At 34.6% G+C, this 18,217-nt stretch overlaps 1 protein-coding gene across 1 annotated transcript; it reads right to left on the reverse strand.

Moving 5' to 3' along the window:
• Positions 1–3,566: 3,566 nt before the first annotated feature.
• LOC145783575 (deoxynucleoside triphosphate triphosphohydrolase SAMHD1-like) lies at positions 3,567–17,597 on the reverse strand. The gene is made up of 13 exons (XM_082595474.1): positions 17,461–17,597; positions 17,087–17,247; positions 16,575–16,690; positions 16,296–16,375; positions 14,751–14,930; positions 13,792–13,839; positions 13,058–13,291; positions 12,494–12,585; positions 10,704–10,824; positions 9,781–10,020; positions 6,655–6,720; positions 6,222–6,356; positions 3,567–6,047 (listed from the first exon to the last, which is right to left on the reverse strand). The coding sequence occupies exons 1-13, from the start codon at positions 17,485–17,487 to the stop codon at positions 5,958–5,960; spliced, it is 1,590 nt and encodes a 529-aa protein (XP_082451600.1). The 5' UTR covers positions 17,488–17,597; the 3' UTR covers positions 3,567–5,957.
• Positions 17,598–18,217: the final 620 nt, after the last annotated feature.

An 18,217-nucleotide genomic window follows, 5' to 3' on the forward strand; every position in this document is an offset into this window, starting at 1 on the left:
ACCAAAAGCGGCAAACCTAAGTCTTAAGTCAGAAAAGATTCAATAATGACTTAACAGTTAAATATTGAAAATAATTACTATGCTTAGTGATCATAGACAGCTCAATGCTGACACTGTTGGCTGCTAATATATGTTTAAATGATACTTTCACCTCCTTCTCACCAGGGAAAAAGTCTCCATTGCAATCAAGAAGATATTATGCGAAGATAATAATGTATGAAAGTTATTAAACTGCTTTAAAAAAAGAAGTTGTTATCGGTTCTCACGAAAATTCTGCATTATGTAAACATTCCGCTTGACTTATAATTAGTGATGCACTTGAGGCAACAATTTGGGTTACGAAGCCTTGCACTTCGTATCTGCCCTAGTTTATCAAATTGTGGTGTTTTTCAACGACCAGCTTAAGCCGGGAGTCGAACGAGGATTGCAGGATTGGAAAGCGAACGCCTTATCCTCTTCGCCATCCCAACGTTCAAGCACAATGCCACACATAGAAAAAATTGAATTGTCGATTGTACAAAAACAAGAGCATCCAGAACGAAACCGACTGCAGATTTGGAATCAGCATTCCAAACTCATATGGAATCCGTTAAAAAATCTTATGCAACAAAGGTTTTTTTTTGCGCAATGCTCAGAGTTCAAGAAGGATAGCACTACACCTAGCAGGTTTACAATTTTCCATATACAAAAATAATGTTGACTTGTTTTATTGTTTCATTTTGACGACTTTATGTTATATAGCAACAAATTCGCTGTATGGATTGTGGTAATGAATAAAAAAAACTGTTCTGTTGTATAACAACTGAATCATTCATCTAAATTCCTGACTGACACAGGAATATGAGTTGGAGGTTTACTACAAAGGAAAGGTTTCCAAGAATGATAAACGCTCCGAAATGGAAGTGTACAATGACGTTGAAGAAAAGTTCAAAAATTGGATGAAGCATGATGATGATGATGATGAAGCACAATGATGCGTATCTTCTTCATCTTTAAAAACCAAAAGAATAGACATTGTTTTGGTATTTATCAGCTTTGGTTGCAGGGGATATGTATGGACAAACAACGTTATATTCTTTTGCTTTTGTCATAATTGTTTCCAGAAGGCTTTGCAAACACACACGCTCGCAGGCGCTTTTAGATAAAATTTAACTGCAACAATGCTAGCTCTATGTATAACATTACGCTGCACACAAAAGTAATGACTGTGACTGAATTTACGTTTTTGTGTTTTTTATTATCAGTACATCCGCTAAGTCAAGTAGCATGCCATCGTGTGGAATTTCTTGAAAACTTGAAAAATTTGCGTAAAAAATATCCAGATGTTTAGGTACCAATTATATGAAAAGTAGGTCTACCACTACATTGTAATCGAAGTGTGCCCCAACATTGAATTTGAAAGTGATGTTTCAAACGCATAACTTACAACATCAACATGCTCCGCTGAAATTGTAGCCTGCAAGTTTAGTTCTTAAAATTTGAAACAACTTTTCAACTTATTTTCAACATCTAAAAATATCCAGATGGTTGCAAATTTTATGAAAAAGTTTTCTAATATGAAATGTGCCCCAATATTGAATTTGAAAGTGATGCTTTGAACACATAACTTGCGATATCTACAAACTCAACTGAAACTGTAGTCTACAAGTTTAGTTTATAAAATTTTAGAAATAACTTTTTAGCTTGGATTTTAGATCATTATGACAATTTGTATTTTGAAGTAGATGTAAGCTTATTATTATCTTATTGATGTGAAATGTTTTCCTTGATTGAGTTATTAGTATTGTTATAAAGATTTTCATTGTTTGGGCGATACTGGTAGTTGACTAATTAGTTACATTTACAGTATTTACCAGACTATCGGTAGCAGTTTAGAATTTTTTAATCAGGTGGTCTATGCTTTGTTGCTAAAAATATTTGGAGGCAATTAATTAGGTTATATTTGGGCAAGGATTTTTTTTGCACCTCAAAAAACTAAACTCTCCCTATACTCCTATAAATGAAATAATAGTAGTCCAACATAACATGCACAAAGGCAAAATGCAATTTACTTTTGGATTTACCGAGGCCAAACCATATCATTGCAACCGTCTATTTTTCGTTTTAACCTGTTAAGTGCGTATTGCGGTCATTGGTGTTCGACCCATTCGCTTTCACTGTAAGTAAAGAATAGTCCAATATTGAATTATCAGAAACAGTCAAAAACACAAAAAGAAGCAAGCAGAATTAAAAGAAAAGCTTGTTGCGCTGCGGACTCCACAACACTCTACGAAGTAATAATGCGAGGAAAAATACTGAAAGTTGACAAATGCGCACAGTAACGCGAGTTGCAAATATTAATTGCGCACTTAACGGGCTATTACTCATATAAATGTTAAAAGTTTCACTTTATTACTGTATTTTTCTTGGGTTTTTTGTTGTTGTGTTTCTAAAGTTCTTGTTTACAAAGTGTTAAGACTGTGTATCATGAAAAACGATTTTTTTGTCTTTGATTTTTTAATCGTTATTTTAACGTTCTTTTACGTTTCATTTTTTTTTGGTTTTTATACTGTTTCTATTCGTTTCATACATTTTTTCAATAAACAAATGTTTTCTTTTATCACAACAAAGAATTGTCAAGAAACTGCAAAATTATAGCTGCTGAACAACTTATTATAAATTAGTTTACTCTAGATTTGACTAAGTTCTATAAGTGACAAGTGTAGCCGCATGCTCAGCAAGTGGTACCAATGAACCACCCAACTCCAAGTGCTGCAATGATGAAGATAAAGACTGTTCAGATCATGAATCCAGTGAAACGATCCCACTAGTGACCCTGTTTACAGTCAACCTCCTTTGTTACTTGTCTTAACTTCTTTTATTAGCTTGTTTATTTCTTTCATTGTGTATAGCTTATTTTGATGAATAAACGCTCTTTAATCTAATTGGTGAATCTGCAGTCTAGTCGACTGACATAGGACTTATTATATCGATACAGAAATTGGAGATTACCACACTTAATTGGCAAATTCAAGTTACTTCAATTCAAATTTATTAAACTTGAATTTGCCGTTTAAGTGTGGTACTCTCTACTTTTTTGATTATTGCTGTCTGAGATGCTCCCACATCCCTACTAATTCATCGGATGTGATGCGGATGAACCTTGTGGACAAAATGCGTGTCAATCGCTGTCAATTTTTGCAAAACTCGGCTGCCGAGAAACATTGGTTTTTAGAAAAGTTTTGATGCCTAAGGTGGAGACTACACCGCATGGTTTGCAAAGCGCAGTGCGGGCTGTTCAATCATAAACCTTGTTGTGACATCAGGAATTCAATCTCATATTGTTGGCAAAATGTTGGACAAATTTGCCAACCTTGTGCCAACACACACCGCAAATGGCCAACTTTGCAACAATCAATGTTTGCTGAGTTGTTGTGACACCAGGAAGATCGTTCCTTCTCAACAACTTCAGATCACTTTGACTAAACGTGGTGGGTTTAAAGCTGTATATAAGCCAGCAGCGTTCTTTTTCGTGCGTAGCAAGAAACAAATCTATAAAGTGAACTACAAAATCAACACAATGTCTATGAACATGTTATTATCAAATCATTTGTGAATTTTATTAGATTACAGTTTTTAATAATCAATCAATCATAACTACTGTACAATCATGACAATAATTTTCATAAATAAGTGCTAATGTTGGTAAATCAAAAAAAACAAGTTTAGTAAAACATCTTTCACATATTGATTATATAACTTAACAGTCAAACAAAATGAAAGCTATATTACCACAAAAATTGTTTAAAGAATTTTAAGGGTGTTTGGTCCTTATAGTGCAGGGGTGACGAACCTTTTTGCGGTCGCGGGCCACTTTGTCAATTACACATGAGTTATCGGGCCACACAACTTTTTAATCGTAACCTACTATGAAATCTTTTAGAAGCGACTCAAGAAATTATTCATGAAAAGTAACAAACGGCAGATGAAAGTAATAAATTTGGCAGCAGTAATAAATTTGGCAGCAGTGGCCGAGTCGGCAGCAGTGGCCGAGTGGTTAGCGCGTTGGGCTCGCAGTCGAGAGCCTGCATGTTCGACTCCGACCACCCGCACTTGCTGTTGTTTCTCTGGGCAAGAAACTTTCGATAATTGCCTCTACCTAGTGATCGATTTCGAGTAATGGGTAGTACCAAATTTAAGTCATAAGTAGAGTAGACAATCGGAAACAGACATTGCAGTCGGCTGCAGCGTGGGTCAGGTGTACGTCGGAAGGCGTACACCGATGCATAGCGCTCAAGTCCGCTTTCCCGCAATGCAGGATAAAGACATGAAAAACAAACAAACAAATAAAGCCTTTGCAGTTGAAATTATCTTACGCAGAATCGAAACATACAACAGTAAAAAATAAAAACAAATCAACTTGAGCAAAAAGGAGAGAGCAACAGTAGCCTACTTGCACTGATAATGAAGACAGTTTAGTTTTCGAAGCGTTTGCTTTCATATGAGTTTTTGCTCAAGTTGACTAAATGTTTCGACCATTATGCTCCGAAACAACAAATCAGTAAATGAAATTTCTTTTTCAAACAACAAACAAAAGCCCATGCGAATCATACAGCTGAAGCTATCTAATGCAGCATTGAAGCATAACATATTAAAGAATAATGTAGTTGAATGAGTTTCGCTTTTAGCAGCATGATCGTTGCTTACTTCACAGTGTAGATTCAAACGATCTGTTATAGCCTGATGCTGCGGGTTTTTTTTGGCAATATCAAATTACACTAGCTTTCGGAACACAGTTCCCTAGTCATGTGCTATGACGAATGGTGTTGAAGTCAGTGAGTGGTTTTTTAAAATGGTTCTTTGTTTTAGCTTGAGGCTGCCGGCTGTTGAGTTTCTGTGCTGTTAGGCGTTATTGCTGTGAGGTTTTGTTGGATCAGTTGATTAGTAGATTAGGTGACGTAGTTCTTCCAAACTTATTAAAGAATAACATTGAAGCAGTGAATTTTTTTGCTTAGTGGGATTTTTGGAACGTTTTTTGCTTGACTAAGCGTTCAATATTAGCTCGAACAGACGATGTGACAGCTCTCAACTGCATACTAAGATTTTCATCTTTCATTTTCATGCCGATATCACATGATCATTGATCAAACTCCACAGATTTTGCGCAAAGGCTTTACTGGTGAATAATGCAATGACACAAAGGAAAGGTGTGCGGTACCAGTGAAGGCATAAAACAGCTTTGAGATGTCTTTTGTCTTTAATGCATGAGCGATTGTCAAATTGTTTTGCGGGCCGCACAAAATTCTTTGACGGGCCGCATGCGGCCCGCGGGCCACAGGTTCGTCACCTCTATAGTGCAATGAGCATCTACATCTTTTTCGTTAATACTGAAATAAATCTTCATGACAATTCAGGAGTGAGTACAATACACAGTAAGACTTTTCGCGTAAGATTATACTAGCTTTTATATTTTACACAGAATTAAAAACCTATTTATACACAATTAAAGTACACAAAAACTAAGTAGGCCTACATATATTTTACATATTGGTAACAGTGTAATAATAACATATATTAAAACTTACAAAGAGTCAAGCAAAGCAATGTTAGACAAATCCACTGACCCACAGACAAATATATTCAATCTCTTAAATTAAAGTGCTGATTTTACTCACGCTTTTGATTTCCCCAAGCATAAAACCAAAATGTTTCAATTTTTTTTTTTTTTTACGATGAGAATCATTTATGCAGTTGATACTTTATTGTCTAGTCTAATTAAACACAACAAAGTAATGACAGTTACTTAGAACAACAACAAACTAAAAGTCTAGGCTACTATATTGTGTAACTGATTACAAATAGTATAGTAACTTATAAGTGTTTGTAAAATTGCAATTATTAATGGAATTTTACTACTAGTATTGATTTATGTTATTAATTAATAGGATAATAGATATGTTTTTGAAAGCTGACATTGATCAATGCATTAGTTTCTTCCACTCTTTAAACTTCGCCTCACACTCAACTTTTAATTCCTTTTTCTTGCAGTAAACCTCCAACACTACATCCTGTCATCACAAATTACATCAGGTTTGTGTAACGCACCACAAGTTTCATCCAATCCTCGTTGCATAAGTAGCCTAATCAGACTTGAATAGAATCGATAAGGAAATACTTTCATTTTATACTTCTTTTCAGACTTTCATAATGATGAAATAATTCTATTAGATATATTTACATACCATGAACTTCCTAGGGAGCATATGAAATCTCTCCTCCTTATTCATCGGCAGAGCACAGTCTGGTAGTTTTTTGGAATAAAACAAGAACTTGTCAACTGGATCCTCGTCTTTTCTTCCGTAGTCGAACGTCTTTGCCTGCGAACGTATATACATTAAAACTGTCTGAAGTAAATACAAAGTTGACTGCTTTTATCAACTAATGTCCTTATCTAGTACTTGGAAATACAACTGCTCAGAGTTAGAAGTTGTGTTCTTCGTCACCGTCATTATCACCAATATTACCATGCGTAACTATCAAAATTGGACTGATTGCTATTGCATTGACTAGTTGTTTGGAATGAGTTGAGTCATGGAAAAGAACTATCAACCCAGGGCTCTCACCATGCACTTGGCTATGTAGCTGTTAAGTTACGCTACTTTTTAAATTACGTACTCGCAAAATGCAATTGTCTTGAGCCAATTGTCCAAAGATCGTTCTAAACCTCTTTTTTTCTTCTTCCTGAGTATATCCAAGTAACAACGATTAACATTAAAGCAAATAAATACATCGAAGAAAGATTAACATCGTTTTTTTGATTAGCTTAGATAGCAACAACTTACATACTGTAGTATACAGTATAAACCCATTTTTAGCTTATTTCAGTCAATTACCCCGCGTTCGCCACTTAATTTTATTATATAGAGCAGCATACAAATAATATGCATAAACGCAAGCTATTATCACAATTGTAACATTTCACGAATATTTGTTTTTGTTTAGATAAATTAAGGTATTTTCCTGACGAGGGCAGAAGGTTTTGCCGAAAACGTTTGAAGTTATGTGGCTATTTTTATTTTATATATTATTTTTGGAATTATGCAATTCAATCTTATAAAGTTGTTATCGATTATTATCTGTCTATGGTTTTCAAAAAGTATCTCTCTACCAAAGCTATACTATTATTTTAATGATTCAGAAAAGTTGAGATTTTCATAATCATAATATTCTTTTTTGGTCTAGTTGCCGTAAACATAACGCTTTTCATTTCGACACGGTCTTCAACCACATGATCATCGGCTTTGGTTTTAGACTTAGCTAAGGCTTTTTAGATTGAATAAAGGTTTTCAGAAACGGTGTTATATTGTACAGTAGCTTACCTACAGTACATATACAAATATAATTTCAAATGTATTGTAGCATACAAACTAAATACATTTCAGAAAAAGCATTTTTAAAACTAATTGTGGTTATTTTTTCAACATCTTTTTAATTGAAATTAACTGAAAATCTGAAGTTTTACGCCCAATCGAAAATCGATCTGTTTGCTAATTAGAGTGCTTGTTATCTTTTCATTTGTAACAATTCCTTCAATCAACGCGCCATATAACTTAAAAGTTGACAAAAAGATTTGCTTTTTTTTCGAAACATTATCGCAGAAAAATATAAATTCGAGTAACGTAGTTGGGATTATTGTTGACAACTAGATCGGTATGAGAGTTGATGTGTAGCCTAACTCAGTGATTCTCAACGTGGTCCACCTAGAATTTATGTTGGTCCACAGAGAGTTCTATAAATCCTTGATAAAACGTTCTTCAAAATTGTATCAATTACTACAGTAACTTACGTAAGGACTGCATACTAGGGTTATGACTTGAAACAAAAATTCAAAATTTTGTGTGTCCTGTAGTCACAAATGATGAACTTTTACGTCCTGATTTGAAAACTCACAAAAGTTAAGACTGTTTAAACAAAAATCTCCCGCACCAAATTTTTCCAGTTTTCAATGTATGAAGGATGGGCTTTCTTTTGTAGATATTTATAGACTATATATAATATATATATCGACTAATTTGAATTTGACTGACACAATTTCAATTGCGAAGATTGGAAATTTTATTTTGATAAATTGTGATTGCACAGATTAAATTATTCATATCATGAATTACCACAAGTTAAGTGAATTTGTTGAGAAGAATGTGGTATCCTGGACAAAAAATCTTGCTGTAAAGCCAACAAGAAGAAGAAACATGCCAATGATTGAAACCCAGAGTAATTATGTTCGTATTCCCAAAAAGAAAGACATTATAGGGCGATACCACTCACTTTTAGACCAAGCTAAGGACAAGACTACAAGAACGATTCTAATAGCTGATGAATTAATTATTCTCTGGGCAAAATTGAACTTTCCAGCGGTGACAAAGCAAACAATAATGTCAAAGCTACGAAAATTGATGGAGAAACAAGAGAAACATAGAAAAAGAAAAATGGATTCATTTAAAGATGAAACAGAAAACCTGTTTGACATTACCAAGATAGAAGGAGAGTGGCTGTGCCAAGAAGACAAAAAAACTATATAACCTACAAATTGAATCTAAAGGAAAAATTGGCTGTACAACCAACAAAACTACTCCAAAATCGTCAATCCACCCTTCAAAGAGAGTGCGAACATCAAGTGCTTCACATACAAGTACCAATGTGGCTTCACATCATGTCGCACCAAATGAAGAAGATAAGACGACATCAAGTGATGTCGAGAGTTGTACAAGTGATGCAGACAGTACTATGGCAGAATACAGTGACAGTATTACCCAGTCAAAACCAATGTTGCATTTTTCTACATCGCATGCATCAAAATTGGTTATACGGAATTCTCTTTCAACCAACAAAGCAGCAGTTGTCTGTACTAGTCTGGCTGATGATGGAATCAGTGTTCCCACACCATCACAATCCTGGTGTTTGGAGAGCAGTTATAAGAGATGGCAACAATGCAAAGCTAAAATTAAAATCAATTATGAAAGAGGTTTTCTTAATTAATTACGTATTATTTTATTAAGGACTAAGATTGAACACGCCCTTGAGTTTTCTGACCTACGTGCAGTACAGTTTCGACTAGTGGCGTTCATGAGGCGTCAACATAGCAAAGTGGTCCATCGGATATTTTTTTAAAAATATGGTCCATGGGGCAAAAAAGGTTGAGAATCACTGCCCTAACTGGTAGCGCGCTGTAGATGTGAAGAAATTAATTCAAAAATTGCTCGTTACGTTAGACGACTAATTTTGCATGTTTCCAGCAAGTAACGCCGTTCAACAATCACCGAATAAGAAAATCATATTTGACAGCCAACCGCCATTTACAGTTGAGAACGCAAGAAGACTTCTGATGGCATCGCTCAATCCAGGTAAACAGTACTGTTACTTCATGACAGTCCAAGTCACCAACTTACAACGCTTAAATTACATACGGTACATTATAAACCCGTTGTTTAGGCTATACTGTAATATAATAAAAATGATGTTTGTTTTTATATAGCGCTTAATCTATCGCAGAATGTGTTGCTCCTCAGCTCTTGGAAAAGCAGACAGTATCAATGCAGCCGTATGGAAGCGCAACTGAGTACATTATCACCCGAATCCATTCCATTGCTCAGTGTTAAGCAGGAATTAGATTCAGTACCACTTTTAAAAAGTCTTTAGTATGAACCGACAGGGTATCGAATCCATGCCTACTGATTCAGGGGCGGAGGCACTAACCATTAAGCCACTGAGCCGGTTTAGAAAAGGAAGAAAATTTAAACTTACTTTCCATTTTTTTATTTTTTCTTGTACAGTTTTAGCTTTGGGAATATTTTTGCCAGCGTATTTAATTTCAACACATCTGTGAAGAGTAGCCACGTCTTGTGGAACAATTTTGTTTCCAAGCCAGATGTAGTAGTCGTGCTTGGAAACTCGATGCAGGATTTCTCGAGCCTTTTTCATGTTTCCCCTTTCTTTTTCAGTCGCATTGTCAGAGTCATTTGAATGACAAATCTGTTCAATTATCTATAATAATAATAAAATGATGATAATAATCATAGAAGTAATAATACTAATAATAAAATAAATTACTAATACAGGAGATTTAAAGCTAACCTCACTTTATCTTTCCATTGTTTATCAGATTCCGCCATCAAACTCAATAATCAAAAAATAATTTTATACAACTTCTGTTTTTTTTTGCGTTCTTTTGTTTGAAGGTAGAAAACAAAAACGTTATTTGAAATTCATCATAAAAAGTTGCTCAAGGTAATACTTTGCGTAAAGTAACGAACATTTTCTTCACAGTAAGCACTTTTGAAAAGAAAACTTGTTTTTTATCACATTTGTCTTTGTGAAAAAACTTTGCAGTACAATATGATTTTTTCCGATTTCAATATATTGTCAAAGTCAAAATTCAATATCACGCTTGATTTACAATATTAATAAAAGCATAAGCAGTTGGCTATGACATACAGGTGTATTATTTCTTCTCTAGGGATGATTAAAATTAACATCATTTCTTTTACAAAATTATAAACATTTTCACTTTGCATGTTTGATTCTTGGTATTAAAGAAAAATGATTGTTATACAAACATCTGCTATTACTAAATTATTTTATAGATTCAAGCAATGCATTTGGTTAGTTTGTATATGCTCGCACGCAGGCTATCGCATACAAACGTTAGTGTAAGTCTCTAAGATTACATTGTCAGTGATCTTTTCAAAGGCCTCCATATCATCAACAGACTGAGCCATTGTTTTGTCTTGTCCGTTCCTTCCCTTAAATGTGATGTAGTCGTTTGCCAACACCATTGCATCACATATCCTGTAATGAAATAAATCAAATATTTTTGATGATAATAAATGAAACTATAGAAAGGACTTTCAGAGGAGGCTGAAAAGTTAAATTCTCTTTGCAACACGTGTGACGTCACGATAATTACAATAATTATAATAAAAGCAATCAATATTATCATCACTATTATGGATCTATAATAATCGTGAAAGCTCAGCAGCTTTTTGGGTGCCATTTTAGTTTTGCTGAAATTGATAGATTATAACAAGTTGTGTTTTACAACAAGCGTGCATACAAAAATTTTAAGGATCCTTGTGTAACTTTGCATCTTCAATAATATGAAGCAACCAGACAAAGATTAAAGAGCATCAAGGTCCATTACTTTTGTTTTAAAGTTTTAATACCAACTCATCATCATCATTAAGTTACTTCCTCTCGTCGAGGGTTGGAGGCAATGAGGCGCCAAGTTTCTCTGTTGTGAGATTTTTCTACTGCTGTTTTGTAATTAAGTCCTGACCAGCCTTAAATATCATTAGTCCAAATTCTTGGTGGTCTTCCCCTATTTCGTTTGCCGTTCATTTTTCCTTCTAGTAGTTGTCTTAATACCAACTAGTCTTAATACCAATTCATGAGTGTACAGTATATATCCGACATAAAATTAGCCATGAAATAAAAGTGGAAAATTACATTCTTAAAACTAAGCTATCAACATAATTTCAATTCATGAAAATGTATTTTAAGGCAAATATTTTGATTACAGATTATATTTATAACACCAATGTCAACGCGCGGCGCTAGAAAATCCTGTTTAAAATTATCACAAACATGTTGGCACCATGACGATCATCCATAGCCCAAAAAGAGCCATAGGCATTTTTCTATACAGCAGCGTACTATTAATAATTTTGAGAGAAATCAAGGCCGATAGTCGAAGGGGCGCCACTCCGCAATCGACGCATGCCTTTAAGTGTCTTGCCAAATACACAATCACATGCTCTTGAGCGGTGTAAAACCGGCGTCCTATCGTCCTATTAAACGTCGAACGAGGGCTCTCACCAATCGGCTACGCAGCTTTAAAATGTCAAATGTTGGTAAATTGTTGTTTTGACCGGAGATTCATAAAATAACGGGATGACCAACTGGGCTACGTTATCTGACAGGTGGAGGGTAAAGTACTGCCAGATATTTTATAAACTTTTAGAAAAACATTAAAAAATGTTTTATTGACATATTTAAAGTACTGGTTACCCAAAGCTTTCTTGTTTAAAACTAACAATTTTTGTTTCATTAAAATGGAATTTACGTACAAAACTGAAATTGAATAAAACTTAGACGTTTAAGAAATATATTACTAAGCATTTAAAGACAAAAATGACTTTATAAACTTAAATACACCTATTTTGTGCAACTTTAAACGTCGGGTTAGTTTTAATCAGGCAAGCTTTGGCTGACCATTGCTTTAAAAATGTCAAAAAAGTTTTTTTTAATTTTTTCTAAAAATTTAAAAGGTATCTAGCAATACTTTACCCTCCACTTGTCTAATGATGTGTTTTATATAAAATTACATAACCGCTATACACGAAACTTTTATTTATCAACACTAAAACTTATCGTCACTTTAAAGATTTGCTTTTGCAGCTCCTTTCAGCGTAAAATTTTTCTCTGTGTAAGTAAAATAATTTCTTGCGTGTATACTTACATGGCCTCTACGGCAGTACTGATTTTATGTTGGTATGCTCGCCGGTGCAAGGCATCTCTGGTGTGAAACATCTCGTACAGGTTTTTGCATTCCTGTACAACATCGTTTAACGAAACAACAATGAACCTGCTTTAGGAAAGAGATATTATCAATTCTGATGGTAGCCTACTGCTATTTTGCATTCATCAAATGCTGGCAATTGCACACCGATCTAACCTCTTAGTATTAATTCAATCAATCAATTCAATTCTGACATAAAAACATAGAGACATAATTTTGAATTTATAAAGATTAAAACGTTTGAAGGTTTGCGCTTTGCAACGTAAACGAAATGCTTGTTTTGTTTACGTATGGTCATGTCATTAAAGGATATGTGCATGCAACAAGTTGAGTTGATAGTTCTTACTATACCTTCTATAATAGCTAAATAAAGTTTCTTTTAATATTGATACAAGAGTTAATCTTTCCGCCTGCAAAAGCTACGTAGTGGGCCACAGGTTTCATCAATTTTGAATATAGAAACATAAAGTAGGTGATACAATAGTACAAAATAATTTGTCTTACCTTGTCCCTCACGCAAATCTGCAGGTCTATGTCCTTTTTATCACCTGCATCGTTGTTATTGCTTTCATTACTGCCGCTGTCACTTTCCTGTTGTCGGGTACATCTTTTGAGCACTTTCATGTTCTTCATGAACCGAATGTGATCGAAGCTGTTTGATATGCCCAGCTGGTGGCAGTCGCGGGCAAAGTAATCCCACTTGTCGACATCCACTTCATTGCGTTTGTTTGCAACGATCTGTTAGTTCAGTTTATTTATTTTTTCTGCTGGCAAATGAACAAAAATATACAAAACACAATCAACACAAATACTTCGCACAGCAAGGATGAGACCAAAAAGTCACCAAAGTCACTATTACTGTTACATAACAAATTGATTGACGTGTTGAATAAAGTTGTTTGAAAACCTGGTACCAGTTAAAAAAGCGATAAGAATAATCATGATCATGTGCCTGGTGTGATACAAAGGTTGGTTCATAATGGTCTTTGAAGCCGTGTTGGACATTTTAGAAGTTTGGAAGACCATGATTGCAAAGGCATTTGAGGCATTCAAAATAAAACAGTTTAAAGGTAAACGTTTGAATATATGATTATGCAAGAACAATTTCCGTCTAGTTTAGATTGCATGTGCAAAACGTTTGACTATGTTTTGAGTGACCATTAAACTAACTATTAAACTATGCACTGAAATAAGCTTACATTAGCCTACATTTTTCGATTTTTTTCAACTAGGATTACCTCATATAAAAAACTTTTATCTCTTGATCTTCCCTTGTACTTCCACATCTAGAAATAACATAGCTTTATGAAGTTTGTAAGTTGTTTATGGGAGCAGCCTATTTCAATTTGTTGTAAACAAACTCTGCTGACAAATAAAAGTAAATAAAAGCAGTAGAACTGAAAACTGTAAAGGCTTTGAAGGACGAACTGGATGAAATTTACAGTTATAGCTTCACAGGAAAATCAGTTTTAAATAGACTCAGTTGTGAGAGAAGGTTAGACATAGAATTGTTAACAATTGAGCAGTATTAGGTTTCAAGGATGTATTTTGGCTGACACTGGAAAAAGTTCAATACATTTAAAAAGTTTAAAGCATTTAACTCACTGTCCACTGTGCATCTAATTCAAAAACATAGCAAGCTTTTGTTGTAAAAATAAGTTAAACTATTACATAATGTTGCAAGCGATAACCCACATTTATTCTGATGACCACCGACTTATTTAGGAGAGTACAACAATCAATGACGACCTGTCTAATTTTGCAGAATGCGAAACCATCGTGTTGTGATATAACTAAACGGTGAAAATTAAATTTAAGTGCCAAAAAAACTTGGCACGCAAAGTGGAAGCTACTGTAGCTTATAAAAAAAATTAAATTTTATCAATCAAACATCAAAAAAAAAAACTTAATAAGAAAGCGACAGAAAAATGACCAGTATGAGTTCGAAGAATCAAATTCTATCCGTAGCCTACCACTTCACAGTTTACAATCAGCATGAAACTATACTTTAAATTTGTCATAAGCGATTTTATGTTATTTTGTTTGGCAAAGACCAAAATAAAATACCACCATTTCAGTTCTTCACATAAAGTTTTTGATTAATCTAAGAAAATATTCGTTTGCTGTAGTTAATTGAAAAAATAATTTTGCAAACCTGATTACCCCAAGCTAAACCATATTAATAACAACGACTTACTTCAGGACTCGGTTTTTGCTTTCCATTGATCATTTCTTTTATGAAAACTACATTGCGCCACTCAGTGACGTCAGATCCGTCTTCATCACATCCCAAACGTTTCTTGAATTCCACTTTAACATTATCGTTTCTATCGTCTTGGAAAATGCGATCAAACATAAGACAAGATCTCTCTTCATGCTAAAAGAAACACAATTTAATATAAAAAGAATCAAATCATCGAAATGCCCAAAATGAGGTGTTGTCTTATGCAGCTTGTCATCAAAGTAAGTGAATATCTCAAGGATAGTCGTATTTTTAAGCTTATGAAAAGACAATGGTTGAAATAAGATGTAAATTCAAATTACAGTAGTGGAAAGTTAGTTGTGGGCAGTGGTCTTAGGGTATTTCGGGCCCTGTGCGGAATGTGCTTTGCGGGCCCCAATGACAATGATCCAATTCAGCAGCGTAGCTAAGTATTTTGAAAGGGGAGGGGGGTTTTGACGGCCGGCGTGTTTGCCGAAGGCGACACCCAGCGGTGTGGGGTCTGGGGGGCCTCCCCCAGAAAATTTTGAAAAATTACTTTGAATTTGGTGCATTCTGAGCGCATGTTCAACAAAAATTTGAGTATGAATATTAACTGTAAAATGGTGCTGTCCGGTTGCATAGCAAAAGGATAAGATCATGTTTTCTCTGGCATTTTTCGGAAATAAAGCTGAGTCTCCATGTTTTCTTGTTGCTAATTCCTAAAGCCGCAACTGACTTCAAGGATAACGGTACTTGCTTGTGAATCGAATTGAATTTTTTCCATTGGAAATGACAAAAATTACTGCATTTCCTGAGTAAATTGCGGGCCCCCTAATTTGCGGGCCCTGTGCGATCGCACGGTTTGCACACCCCAAAGACCGGCACTGGTTGTGGGTTATATTGTTTTGATGTAAAAATAATCTACGCAAAGTAGGCTACTTTGCTTAGTCCTTTGTAACCTACCATGAGTGTAAAACTGCTTGGGGATAGGCTATACTACTAAATTGATGGGTGTGTGCCTATTCCGAATAGAAATGAAAACATATAGAAAAGTATTTATTAATGCCGCTGCTTTTTCCAAAATTGTAGCTTTAAGCGGTTGTGTTATCAAATATATATCGTCACTTAATTTTATTCTTTGCCTTACCATGATTTATACTCACTGCATTATTTTCTGGATAGATTAATATTTATATTGTATAGCTTACATTTTAAATCAATAAACCTATACATCGTAAGCGAAAATTTTCTGAGGAAATCATAGTACAGTATAGCAAACGTATACAGAAACAAAATAGCCTATTACTATTAAGGCTTAAACATGGCCCGTTTTATTTTAAACATTAGGGTCAATTCTGGCCTAGACCCTGAACACAAAGGTCCAAACGCAATTAATTTATTGACATGAGGCAAATGGCTGTTCAAGTTAATGCTGGCAACTTTGCAAAATAATAAACATAGCCTGAACTTTTGAGTTGCAAAGTAACTGTTAACTGCTGAATGTCAATCTATCAATATAAAGGCATTCATCGTACTTACCTCCCAGTATTTTTTCATGCTTGTATTTCCTACCTCTTTCAAGAAATGATGGTCAAACATGTGAGAAAAAGGTCCGTGTCCTGAAAACAAAATTTTGACATTAAAATGTGGTAAAGTCCATAAGGTAACTCAAAAGCCACTTTGCTTTCAACGTTTTTGATTTGATCCATTGTAGCTATCTAGTTTAAGACATTTCTTACTGACTTTGGATTTTGTCACAACAACTATAGTTGAAAATTTCCTTAAATAAAAGCAAACCTAAATCATGTTACAACAAACCTAAATCATGACACAGTCCAGCTAACTCAACACATAAAACATCTTTTTCATCGATATTCAACTCTGGCTGTGTGGACTGTAAGTGTCGAACGAGCTCTCCAGCTAGATGACTAGCCCTTTAAAAGAAAATTGGAACAATTTCGAAACATCTCAGCTTTGAACGTTTAAAGGTAAAAAAAACACGATGTTTTACAACCTAATTTGCAGAGTTTAGATTGACCAATATTTTGCTGAAACTACTGTACAGTGTACAGGATTATGAAAATCTTCCTGGTATAGGCTATATAGGCTTTTCATGCAAATTTATTGTAACGATTCAAAGTAATGCATCTTTAATAAAAAAAAAACACTGCATTGATGTAACCGACAAAACTTAAAACCGACGATGGCTATCATCAATTCATCATGGTGTAAACTATATATCCACTCTGAGATGTGTGATTGCAAAAACTACTTTTTTAATGGCAAAAAACAATATACCACAGAGTAAATAAATAATTTAAACTAGCTACCCAATGGAATGTTCAAATCTGTTATGAGAGGCTCCTGGGTAAAGAAAGTAATTCCCTCCAAGTTGTTTGATGTTTTTGAGTCTTTGAAATTGAGGGGTGTTGATGAACTGCACCAACAAAGGATGGAGCTCTATATGTTTATGAATCGGGTCGTTGAAGCACTGGAGCAAAAGTAACATTATTTTTTATGTATTTCATATCACATTACATTTCACATTATACTTCATATCAAAGTAATTTAGATGATAAATAATTCAATGTCTTTAAGTTCAAGTTTGATGTGGTAATTATAGTCAACAGCTACCATGAACCAATATATATGAAAACAAGTCTGATAAAGTTTGCTTATCTCACTGACAAATAATCCGTCTTACTTTTTTCTTTGCTGGAGGTTCTCCCATTGCATTAATTTCCAATCGTTTGTTTTCAGGCTTGTTGTAAAAACGAAAAAAATCTTTTTAATTATTTTGCAATTGCAGAACGAACGGAAAACAGTTAGCCTTACATAACTTTTTTTCCTTCTGGAAAATATATATTTTGGTTATACCTGCGTGTGTGATCACACCTTTTCGGCTTTTTGGTTTTACGGCTTTTTGGCCTCCTCAGTGCAATAGGTACATTGGGTACATTGGCCACCGAGATTTATACTTTCCTGTGACGTTTACCCATTTCGGAACCTAAGTTCCAAAAATAGTACTACCATCAACCTTGCTAAAGTGCTCAAATTGCAAGCAGTGAGCTTTGCTCAATGCACAGCAAGGTGCCTCCAGTAACGTGCTCAATCGTCATAAGCCAATAGCGTCCATAACTGCAGACAGTGGCACACCGTTTCGGCCTTCCGAATCAAAAACAAAACCACGCTAGTAATGCGTTAGAAAGGGAAGCTTTTGTTTGGTAATTCTATCTGATCAACAAGTAATCAAAAGATTAAAAATCTGTCCACTTTTTGCCGCGCTTCACTTCCTATCTTGGCTGTTCCTATGTACAAATTTTATTTATGATATTCATGTTTATTAATCGTACCAGTTGTAGTTCATCATACCCGCTCCAATATAGTTCACGTCATGAAACGTCTAATTTGTAAACATAGAAAGGGCAAGATCAAGCGGCGACGGTTCGACTCTCGTGCAA

The sequence above is a fragment of the Aplidium turbinatum genome, chromosome 1 (assembly GCF_918807975.1).
Source record: "Aplidium turbinatum chromosome 1, kaAplTurb1.1, whole genome shotgun sequence".
In the NCBI taxonomy this organism is placed as follows: Eukaryota; Metazoa; Chordata; class Ascidiacea; order Aplousobranchia; family Polyclinidae; genus Aplidium; species Aplidium turbinatum.